This window comes from Bombina bombina, chromosome 4, assembly GCF_027579735.1.
Source record: "Bombina bombina isolate aBomBom1 chromosome 4, aBomBom1.pri, whole genome shotgun sequence".
NCBI classification, from domain to species: domain Eukaryota; kingdom Metazoa; phylum Chordata; class Amphibia; order Anura; family Bombinatoridae; genus Bombina; species Bombina bombina.
In genome coordinates this window covers 609,061,672-609,074,543 of record NC_069502.1, presented here as the reverse complement: position 1 = coordinate 609,074,543, position 12,872 = coordinate 609,061,672, and the positions used below count along the sequence as shown (strand labels likewise).

General features: G+C 35.9%; 1 protein-coding gene across 1 annotated transcript in view; it reads right to left on the bottom strand.

Moving 5' to 3' along the window:
• SOBP (sine oculis binding protein homolog) overlaps positions 1 to 12,872 on the bottom strand; it is a 343,381-nt gene that overhangs the window by 115,568 nt on the left and 214,941 nt on the right. The window contains exon 5 of the mRNA XM_053710599.1: positions 8,096 to 8,194. Coding sequence (XP_053566574.1) covers positions 8,096 to 8,194 — 99 coding nt within the window. The remainder of the gene's footprint in view (positions 1 to 8,095; positions 8,195 to 12,872) is intronic.

Here is a 12,872-nt window from a genome sequence, read left to right as displayed (position 1 = left end):
TCTAAGTATAAATAACAGGAACTAACCATTAGATCTTTCTATGATCTGATCCCCTTGTAAAGAATGGTAATGTAGTAATAGGGCACACCTGGAAGGATTGTCAAATACAAACAAATAAGAATAATGGATGGGCATTTATGGGAGTGGCTTCAGCAGTCATATGACGTGAATAGAAATCATAGGGATGTGCTGCATAGAAACTAACCAATGCTTGACATCTAACCTTCATTAATTAACTTTTTCTACTCTTCAATTAAAGGGATATGAAACCCATTTTTAAGCATGCAATTTTAAGCAACTTTCTAATTTACTCCTTTTATCAATTTTTCTTCATTCTCTTGGTCTCTTTATTTTGAAAGCAAGAATATAAGCTTATGAGCCGGTCCATTATTCATTTTTCAGCACGCAAGGGTATCACTTGCTGATTGGTGACTACATTTAGCCACCAATCAGCAAGTGCTACCCAGGTGCTGAAAAATTCATAATAGGAGTAAATTAGAAAGTTGCTTAAAATAGCCTGCTCTATCTGAATCATGAAATAAAAAAAATAGGTTTCATATCCTTTGAAGTATTTTTTATGAACTTTAAAGGGACATTAAACACTTTGAGATAATATAATATGATAAATTGTATATAATAAAACAGCTCAGCAATATACTTTAATTATTTATTTTGTCCTCTTTGACTGTAATTCCATTCTGAAATTGTGAGCTTTTCAGTTCCTGTTAGAAATGGAAGTGCAGAACACTGTTAAATCCAGCACAACCATTGGCTGCACACTCTAATGACCTATGTATAACTGACCCTAATTGGCCACAGCAGAGAAGTTAACACAAGTTACAACATGGCAGCTCCCAGTGTTTTATAGACACTAAAACTTTACACTTATTTTGTCACTTTTTAAACAACTAATGAAACTTTAAAAAATACATCTACATGTTAGTCATGGACTAATCTTTTCTTTGAATGCATCATTCTATCTAGCATGTATTTAGTGTTTAATGTCTTTTTAAGGGAAGCTTAAGTCAAAATGAAACTTTTATGATTCAGATAGAGCATTCTGTTTTAAGAGACTTTCCAATTTACTGCCATTTCTTTGTGTGCATAGTCTTTTTAAATGCACATTTTTTGAGGTACCAGCTACTTCTGAGCATGAGCAAGAGTTCATAGTGTATAAGTGTATGAGTCTGTGATTGGCTGATGGCTGTCACATAATACAGGGTGCCTGCAAATTCAAGTACATTTTGAAATCTGTCAGAACAAAATTTACTGTTTATTTAAAATTTTGAGTTAGTGCTATTTAATTGTTTGCCATCCTGCACCCTCCTGCTTTGATGAAGCACAAAAGCCAGCGTATGTAGTCTCCCAGGATTTGATCCCAGTGGTGGAATCATGTGATCGCAGTGACGATCGCATAACTCCCTGTTACCTGTTAATGTTTACATCTGAACTTTGTTCCGATCATTAACAATTGCCCCCATCCTGAAGGGGTTGAAAAAATAGAATGTTCTATGTTTACAAAACAAAACAAAAACCTCCTAACAGAAAAATTATTGAGATATTATTGACTTTATAATATCTCTATGACAATCGATAATATTTCAAGTGTTAATTTTGCTACTTCTGATGTATTTTTTAAATTGAACATTATATTTGATATAGTGAAATGTAACATTTATATAACAATGTTGTATTTGTTCGGTAGAAACATTCAAATGGTAGAAGAAATGTCAAGATTAACACTTGTTCAACTATCCAAATGTCAAAAAAGCAGACATCCTTCCACCTCTTGTCCTGAGGCATTATTTGCATAGGTCAAATGGTACATGGCTCAGGGTTGTAATTCTGAAGGAGCAGCACTCTACTACCTAGGGAAGCATGCTGTCAAATTATGTATAAAGGAGTAACTCACTTTAGATGGCTATCACATTTCTAATGTGCAAAGGACCTGAGAAAAGCAACATATACTCATGTCCATTTAAAGCAGCGGTTCCCAACCTTTTTTCTCTCCCGTACCCCTTGATTAGGCTTTTCATTTATGAGTACCCCCTCTCTTCGTTACCCACACCCATCCCTCAAAATAAAGGAAGCGCTTTTTTTATAGGGGAGGTAAGCTATATCTGAATGGCATACGACTGTACGTGTATCAACAGAATTAAAGCTCAGATCTTATTCTCAGAAGGAGCCCTGCTGTGTGGCTGGTTGCCCCTAAACACTGCCCGTGGGGGAGTCAAAGCGTGATCAGAAAAATAAATATTTTAATTTGTGAGATCAGATCGATATAAACCACCCAGCCACTATGGACGTTTTTAGTTGGAAGTGAAGCAATCTGACTCAAGCAAGCACTAGCATTAGTACTTTACTTACCAGCACTGACTATAACTTATTTGGGGATGCAGACCCACCTCGCCTGTGTGACTCGCAACCTCCACAGCTCTACCACACGTGTCTACGCAGCTATGCTGCTGCAGTGCTGTTTCTAACTGCGCACTCGCAGTCAACATTTTGTGCACGGGGGTGGGTGAAGCAGGAGGCTAAGCTGTCTGGTGACAGGGTGATCATTAATATGTGGACCGGAGTCATCCACACCCGGTCCACATATTTCAGGTGCAGGGGCTCCCATCTGCCTATATGCCAGGCCAGGACTTCACTTGTCACTTTCCGGCTGAACGCTCCTTCCTTCCACAGTTCCACGATGGTTATTAGTTGATGACCCATTGAGAGTGCCCCCCCGACCTTCCCCCCCGGATCTTCCGCCATTACCAACAATAGTTTTGAGTACCCCCAACTGGTCTGCCAAGTACCCCCAGGGGTACAAGTACCCCAGGTTGGGAACCGCTGATTTAAAGGAATAATCCAGTCAAAATTAAACAATTTTAAGCAACTTTCTGATTTACTCCTATTATCAATTTTTCTTCGTTCTCTTGGTATCTTTATTTGAACGTAAGCTTAGGAGCCAGCCCATTTTTTGGTTCAGCATCTGGGTAGCACTTGCTGATTGGTTGCTACATTTAGACACCAATCAGAAAGCACTACACAGGTGCTGAACCAAATATGGGCCGGCCCCTATGCTTATATTCTTGCTTTTTAAAATAAAGATACCAAGAGCACGAAGAAAAATTGTTAATAGGAGTAAATTAGAAAGTTGCTTAAAATTGCTGCTATATCTATATATTTTGACTAGACTATTCCTTCAACTAAACTGAACATGTAATAAATGGTCCTATTTTTCATATACTAAGGTGTAACCCTCACATTCCTGTTGCTATTGTGCTCCAAATTCATCTTTCTGCTTAGAGAATGGACATGCCAGCTAAGAAACTATACCAGTTGTATATTCAGCTGATTATAGGAAAGATGTATATCATCAATGCTAGTTAGTGTTAAAAAGTGATATTATACTAAAAAAATATATTATGCATGAAAGACTAGAAATGACATCTAAATATTTATTTATTTATTTTGCATGAAAAAGTTTAGGCTATGCTTTTTAAACTTTTATAACTAACAGTAAATTTATATTTATGCAAAACTCATTTTAAAATATAGCTCACGGGTTCCTAAGGACAATTCATGCAGTTCTATTTGCAAACAGTGATAACATCAAAAATAAAAAAAATAGCTATATTATAAACAGGAACAACCATTTTTTTAAAAAATAAGAAAACTTTAACACATTTTAAAATACCACTTTAAGTAGCCACAATATAGGAAAAATATAAAAGTACTTTTAAAATCTTAACCCTTGCCATGCCAAAGGGATATAGAAACATCAAAAAATTATTTGATTTGAAAGATTCTCTAAATGTTTGCATAATATGTTCCTAACAAAACAAAAATATCAAATATAAATATCCTAGAGTCAAAGCCTAGACTGGTTTGCTATATTGTTTAAAATAAGAAAAATATAGTTTGAAGCAAAACCATCATGAGCGGGTCTGGAAATACATACTTATGTATGCGACATGTCGTCTATGTTTGTCTCTCTGTCTTGCTACATTTAACTGAAAAGCGTGACAGAATGCTCCCATTTAGTGCATAGTGGTATCATTACCAATGAGGATGTACAGCATTACAGCAGATAGCAGTGCTAAAGTGCTAAAAATAGGTGCGGAAACTAGAAATTTGGACAAAAACTGTAATCAAGACTGAAATCTCCACCCCCTTATATAAAGGCTTAGTGAGTGCTCAATATAGTTTCCCTTTAAATAACTGGACTTTGTACTGGTTTGCAGCATAAGGTTCCCTGGGTAAAGTTAAGGGTCATATTACTCAATAATTTTCCATGATGTATATGGAAGATGCTAAAATAATATTTGCATGAAAAATGTTTAAATAAAATCTGCTTAAATGTAATATGAAACTGAAAGGAAGTATATGGCTGTGTGCATTTATACACAAGGACTTTATTGCTCACTGGTTGAAATGAACAACTCCTGCATAAAAAGTTTGTTCATTCAGCAAATGAACATCAATTAAAGAAAAAAAAAGAAATGTAACATATTTAGTATTATTCTTTTTTAGATTCCCCTCAAAGTATGTGTGAAATAATTCTACACTTTTTTATTTGCCTGTTTTATCCTATTGCAAGAAACTCCAAGCATACATAAAAACATATGCTATAGTGCATCAAATTACTATTCTGGAATAAAGCATGATAAGTAATATTCAGATGGCGCTGAAAGGACTGTTGACATGCTATTTATTCTCTTTTTTATCATGCACACGAAAGTTCAGCAGTCACTACTATGTTAAAGTGAGATAAACAGGAAGGACATAACTGTGTACACTGGAGTCCTGGGACTCTGCTGCTAACTGGCTCAGGGACAACTCCTACAGAAAAAGTTAGTTTCTTCAGCACAGGCACATCCAATTTTAAAAAAAGAAAAAAAAAAGAAGCACTGTAATACATTTTGAAATATATTTTAGCTGTAAAGGAGAAAAGGTTTGCATGTCATGTCCCTTAAAATATTCTATCAACAATGGGGGAAAGAGAAAAACAGGCATCCTCTTATCACTCAATTAATATTTGTGAAATAATGAAAATATTTGTTTTACTACATTTTGCCAGATAGCCACTAGGGGTCATCATCTTAACATGGACATTAAAGGGACATGAAACCCAAAATTTTCTTTCATGATTTAGGTAGAACATACAATTTTAAACAACTTTCCAGTTTACTTCTATTATCACATTGTTTCATTCTCTTGGTATAATTTGTTGAAGGAGCAGCAATGCACTAATGGTTTCTAACTGAATACATGGGTGAGCCAATAACAATCAGTATATATATGCAGATACCAATCAGCAGCTAGTACCTAGGTTATTTGCTGCGCCTGAGCTTTTCTAAATAAACATTTTAGCAATGGATTACAAGACAAGGAAGTCAATTAAATAATAGAAGTAAATTGGAAAGTTGTTTAAAATTGTATGTTCTGTCTGAATCATGAATGTATAATTATGACTTTACTGTCCCTTTAATGGAAGGAGAATAAGGGACAAATCCCCCCTGGTTTACATTATGATGCTGGAAATAGGCAGAATCCTTAATTCATCCATCTCCTCAAATTAGAAAAGAAACTGCACAATCCAGTAAGGGGGTACTTGAAACTCCAGTTATCACAAAATGACTGTTATAGGCCAGGTTTAATGTAGTAATAAATGTGAGAAGTTTGTAAGGCCGTGCATCTGACTCTGCCAAAATAAATCCATATACCTGTGAAACCACTTACTGAAAAAATCAGAGAATCCACAATTTCAACAGCTAGTCACCTGGCACTCCAGATAGCAATTAAAGGGAGAGGGTGCTAAAACAATGTCTCTTTCTTGGCAAAAATGATGTATACATTTAAAAGCCCACTTTTATGAAAGATGAGAGATACCTCTTTCTAATGAGGGTTAGATATCTCTAGCAGAAAGAAACCACCATTAACAGTTAAGACCTAACATTATTATTTCATGTAATATTATGTCAGATAACTAATATGTATTAATAAATATGAACAAAAGTGGGGATGGGGAACTTGGAGGGTAGCAAACATAGTACTCATTGTGAGTAATTTGGAATTATTAAATGACTTGCCAGAAAACTATTCTGCGAGAGGTATATAAGGTTACTTTTTATGTCACTGGATTAGGAATATTAATTAATAGGACACTAAACCCATTTTTTTCTTTCATAATTCAGATAGAGCATGCAATTATAAGCAACTTTCTAATTTACTCCTATTATCAATTTTCTTCATACTCTTGCTATCTTTATTTGAAAAAGCATGAATCTGAGCTTAGGAGCCGGCCCATTTTTGGTTCAGAACTTGCTGATTGGTAGCTACATTTAGACACAAATCAGAAAGTGCTACCCAGGTGCTGAATCAAAAATTGGCCAGCTCCTAAGCTTAAAGTCTTGCTTTTTAAATAAAGATACCAAGAGAAATAAGAAAAATTAATAATATGAGTAAATTAATAGGTTGCTTAAAAATGCATGCTCTATCTGAATCATGAAAGAAAAAAAATGTGGGTTTAGTACTTATGTAGAGTGTTTGAATCTCTACAACAACAACAAAAATCTCCAAGGAAAAACTGTAAATTTCAATATTCATAACATGTAACACATTTGTACAAAATAATGAATATATATTGTTAAGATTTTAGGACACTAATATTCATAGAGCAGAAGTGAATGTTAACTGTGATATTACTTTTTGTTTTGCTTCAATAACATTTTTTTTTTCAGAGTTTAATATATTAGGTTTATGTAAGCTTTGCCAGAAATGGTTTATGGGTGTGTTGCTCTTATGAAACAATTCTGTCAAGGGCTGATATCATGAATTTGCACCAAGAGATGAAAACTTATTTCTGAGGTCTCTCAAGACTCAACGGTCATTCTATCTCTATTCTATTCTAAGGAAAATTGAATCAGTGGCTAATTCTTCTGATTCTGAATAATTTCTGATTTTTTCAAGACTGCACAGAAGTTTATAAAACTTAAAGGGATAGTCTAGTCAAAATTAAACTTTCATGATTCAGATAGAGCATGCAATTTTAATCAACTTTCTAATTTACTCCTATTATCAATTTTTCCTCGTTCTCTTTTTTTGGTTCAGCACCTGGGTAGCTCTTGCTGATTGGTTTCTAAATATAGTCACCAATCAACAATCGCTACCCAGGTGCTGAACCAAAAATTAGCTGGCTCCTAAGCTTACATTCCTGCTTTTTCAAATAAAGATGCCAAGAGAACAAATAACAATTTATAATGGGGTAAATTAGAAAGTTGCTTAAAATTGCATGCGCTATCTGAATCATGAAAGTTGAATCATGAATTTTGACTAGACTATCTCTTTAACTTTCCCTAAATTGCTTTTCTAATCCATCTGTACCTCTTTAAACTAAATATATAATTATCAAATAATTACATTTTGATATTTTTATATCTGAATACACCACTGATTCTCTCTTTTTTTTCACAAATTGCTGCATTATGGTTCCCAAACTATAAATGCATTGCTGTCATCTAGCAGTGGTCCTGCAAATCAATAGGAAGCTGAAATCAATAATGTTTCAACTTTATACTGTGTCAACTCTAAGATCCTCTGACATGGAATTAAATAACCAAGAAGAAAAAAAAAGCAATTATAAATCCTGGAACAGGAAATAAGAAACATGTTTTAGAGCCTAATTTCACTTATTCAACTCAAGAAACAAATTTGATTCAGACTTTTTCTCTATGTAACTGGTTAAAAATAAAATGCTTGAAAAAAAAAAAAAGATAGGATGCATAACAAAATAATATGATTCTAATTAAGAAAACCTTTTAATTATTCTTGCACGTGCATTTAACAAGATACAAAAAAATGTACTTTTTGAATCTGAAAGATACTATTTACTTATACAACTATATATGCAATTTATATATATTGAGTAAATCTTTAGTTGTATACAATTATTCTACAAATCTATCAATATTAACATTAACAATATATACAACACTAAATCAAATATTTTCATTATTAATAACTTAGAAAGTCAAGCATTTACACTGTGCTAAAGTAACAATCTCGACTTGTTTAAATGTTTAAATTGTATTGTTATTCTTACAAGTAGTTCGCAGTTATTCTTGAAGGCAAGTCTCGGAGTTTCCTTAGCATAGTGCTGTTGCTGGGGAAAATTTTCACCATGTCCATCTTCATCTCTAGCCTGAAGGGAAATATAATGGCCTATTTAGGGACTTGTAATATAGAAAACAAAAGTTCTAAGTTCATAACAGCTTAGAAACAAAAGCAAAATAATAAATATAAAGCACTTCATATCTCTTATCTAGCCATAATGTTTGCTGCTATTAAATATTAATTAGAGATACAATACAACAAAATGATATGTTCTTGATGATAAATTAACATTACATGCAGATTGTTTCACATAGCAGAATAATCGATACCAGGGGTGTCCAACCTTATGAAATCAGGCGTCCATTTTGGATTTTTTTTAAGCAGGGCTGGTCAAGAAATTGTGCTATTTTGCAAAGAGGTATATATTTACTTTTATAATCTACAATTTCTTAACCAAATATCATAATCCTACAGATCCTGAAACAGAGAGGACAGTAATAAATCAGCTTAGCCTCTGTGCATTCCAAATATGGTAGGACTAGTGCAGAATGAAGGGTGAAGGCCAAACAAAAGGCAAAGGATGGTCCCTTCGGACCCTTGGCCTTTAGGTTGGACAACCCTGTTCTGTATATTCTATATCCTCTCGATCAGTGTTTCCCAACTCCAGTCCTCAGGACCCTTAACAGGCCACATATTCATTATATCTTAACTAGAGCACAGGTGAAATAATCAGCTGATGGCTGAACTGATTGTTTCACCTGTGCTCTAGTGAATATGTGGACTGTTAAGGGTCCTGAGGACTGGAGTTGGGAAACACTGCTCTAGATCAATTACACCTTTTGACTCTCTTGATTGGAGCAGTTTACAGAGCTAATAGAACATATAGGGATCAATCACAATCCTATAGAATATTTCATCAAATAATTTATCTAAAACAATCCCTAGACTTTATTGGTGTTTTCCTGCTGAAAATCATTAGACACATTTTTCTAAAGGATTGTGATCAACCCCATAGATATACATGTCAGGCAACAGTTTAATAAAGGACACGTTTATAAAGAAATGCATGTTTAATATTTGTGAAAAGAACTGTGCTGACAGCTACACCATCAAATCCTAAATGCATATAAAAGAATGTTTTTTATGTTTAATGGCAAACTTCCACAATGGGTGAAACAAGGCTTTGCTTGTGCTACAACAAAACAGGCGCAATTTGCAGTTAAGAACCCTTATTTTTAAAATGACATCATTTTGACATATGTATAGCACATTACTGCACTCCAGAAGATCAAGAAAAAACAAAGTGTGCATTGCCTCCTGAGTGTGTTTATCTTATTTTATTTCATGTGGTTAATTAGGGACATATATAAATGGCTCCTGCACTGATCAAACAATCACCATAGAGAGTGTGGATTCTGTAGGATGCAGTTGGATCTCTCTAGGGATAGTGGAAAAACTACAGGAGAGTAAGCAAAACAGAAACATTACAAATGTGTTTTTTTTTACTATGCAGAATTACACATTTTAGGGAAATTAATTTTGGATTGATTTTATTTATTTATTTATTTATAAAATATTTTACCAGGAAGGATACATTGAGATTTCTCTTGTTTTCAAGTATGTCCTGGGTTTTCAAGTATGTCCTGGGTGATTTAATAGTGATTTAATGTCACTTTAAGCAAAAATGAAAAAATAAATAAAAAAAATGTAGTAATACTTAAAAGCTTGTTTAAACACATGAAATCATGGTTATTATTAAAGTGAGGCATTGAAAACACGAGAGAGGGAGACAGAACAGTTCAAAAAGATTAGAGTGGTGCAGAGTGCTAATGTCACAGAGATAAATGTTTTAATGAGAATGTAGCCGACACTCCCTCTCTCACCCAGGGGCAAAACTACAGGGGGTGCGGAGGGTCGCAATTGCGTCTGGGCCCCCAAGGGTGGGGGCCCAGCTTTAAAAAAAATTTTTACAATAAAAAACGTTGACCTGCCACTGCCTGCACTGATATCATGTGAGTGTGACATGATGCTTTACTAGTGTCTTTGACTACAGGGGTTAGTGTTTCTGTGTGTGTGTGTGTGTGTATGTGACTGTGTGTGTATGTATGTATGTGACTGTGTGTATTTATGCATGTATGTGTGTGTGTATGTGTGTATATATGTGACTGTGTGTGTATGTATGTGACTGTGTGTGTATTTATGCATGTATGTATGCATGTGTGTATGTTTGTGGAACCAGCAAATTATAGACCTTGTTACTACAGCATGGGGGGGGGGAAATGGGGGTAAACAGTGTCAGTCTATACAGTACCACTATATACAGTACAGGGGGGCTGGACCATGTCACAGACTACTGTGGCCACTTTATAAAGTACTGGGGCGGGTAGGGTCAGGCCAGCCATCTCACCAACAGATTACAGACTGTGTCCCTGACTCACTATATACAGTATATATATATATATATATATATATATATATATATATATACACTATATTTAAATTGCAGCTTTGTTAATTAACATGTAGATACAAATATATCATACTTTGATATACAAGTATGTTATCTCTGTATTTGCAATAATTGTTACTGTCTGTTTTGTATCCACCCATAATATGTGATTTTTAATATTTAGAGTTAAAAGGATAGTTAAAGTGAATGTCAAGTTTGATGAATCAGTGTCCGGTTTTTAAAAATCCTACTAAGAACAGGGACACTTTTTTTCATCAAACTTTACATTTCACTCATTTGTTAAAATACTTACCTTTTAATCTTAAAAGCCGCTCCAGCGATTCCCCCTCCTGCCGCTCGTCACTTCATACGTCAGCAATGACGAATACGGCATCCTCCAATCACGGCTTCCCCCCCAGGGGATCATTTCCTGAGGCAATGCTGTGATTGGAGGGAGCTGGATTCGTCATTTTTAAAATATGAAGAGGCATGCGACGGGCAGGGTAAGTGCTGGAGTGGCTTTCAAGATTAAAAGGTATTTTTTTTTTTTTTTTTTAGGTTTCAAAAAAAAGCTTTATTCATATCATACAGTTGTACACATCATATATTGCAAGTACATTGCACACTCCAAAAATGTCATTATACAATATATCATTAAGTTGATCCCCTATGTTGATCATAAAGAAGCTTTGAGCAAAAAAGTACATAATGCTAATAATGTCTGTCCTCCATACTCCATGCTGGGGCTCATGATTTAGAAGCACATTTTCTAGTTCAGTGTACCTCTTACTTATCTCCCCAGAATTAGCATTTCAGACCACTTTTGGGCCTTAAACAAAATCACTTTTAAACAATTGTGGGGGTATGCAGGGGTAGGATGCAACATAACAAACAGAAAAAGACAAAACAACACAGAAGAACTTATGTCAGTGGAGACACAAATAGCCAGAGATCTTATACATATTATCTACTACTGTTATTTTCGTATAAAGAGAAAAAACAAAAACATGACAAGATTTAGGTATGTGGATGCTATACTAAGCCTCAGATACATTTAGGTAGGCTTCACAATGAGTTTATTCAGACCAACCATAGGGAAGGAACACTCATACTGTTAAGGAAGTATGCATTCCGGTAGTGTAGGGTAACCCAGTTCTTTCCTATAATGTCAGGGCCCTGGGGTATTTGGATGGGCTTGCAGCAGTGGGTTATAAGCAGAACGATCAACTGAGCAATAATATAGAAAGGGCGCTGCGGGCAGGGGAAGGCTCAATGTTGCGCTGCCGGGCGCACTCAGTGACTAACAAATGGCGGCAACTCATTCATATAATAGATACATGTCCCCCCGCCCGCCACCGCGGCCGTCGGCCGCGAGCGAGGCGACAAGATGTGTGTTTGATATATACGCCTTAAATATGGTTAACAGCACACCACACAGCCCTCTCTCCGCTACCAGGCTACCTATGATGTGGGTGACCTCCCCCTCCCCCCCCCCCGCAGTTCTAATCCCCATACACTGAGCCAGTTTCACATATGTATTATTGAGCACAGATTCAAAACTACCAAGCCACAGAACAAACATTTGTTACAAGTCTAAACGGTTCATCTAACATTTCAAAACATATCAACAATGATAACTCACTGAAAGTCTGTTATTAAATATGTAATTCAGGTGCGCTGTCAACCCCTAGAAAGTTTAAGCATGCCAGTCAGCGAGGTATCTGGGCAAGATTGTACTTCTCCCCTCAGTAGCATCTTATGTCTAACAGTGGCAGTGTCGGGAGATGTTTTAACGTGGTTCACAGTCCCTGAGGAGTCACACCAGGCCTCGCTGCCAGCCATATGCCAAATACTGTCTAGCTTACCATCCGGAGACATAAGCAGGGTAAATGTGTTGAAAGTCTCCAGATCCGTCTCTACCTTGGAGCCACGTGGCGGCCACGGTAACTTTAAATCCCCTCTTGCCCATATATAAGGTTTCTCTGAACCGACAGGAGCTGCAAACTTGGTAAATGTAGAAGATTTGCTCTGCCTGCTAATGTCATCTTTTGGGGGAGTTATACTCGGTTTCCCCATCTGGGGACTGCTCAATGCTGCTTCGGGCACCATTTTAGAAGTGCCAATGTTTCTCTGGTTAGGTAGATCCGAAGTTGGGTAGAGGTTTGTGACCTGCTTGTTATGCCAGATCAGAGTGTCCACTTCTCCACGTATATTGCCTTTAGTTGCTAGCAACAAGGTTATGCTAAGGCTGTTGCCTGGCAGTTGAGGTGCTCTGTCGCTCAGCTTGGTAATTCGTCAGTCTTCCTCGAGCTTCAGG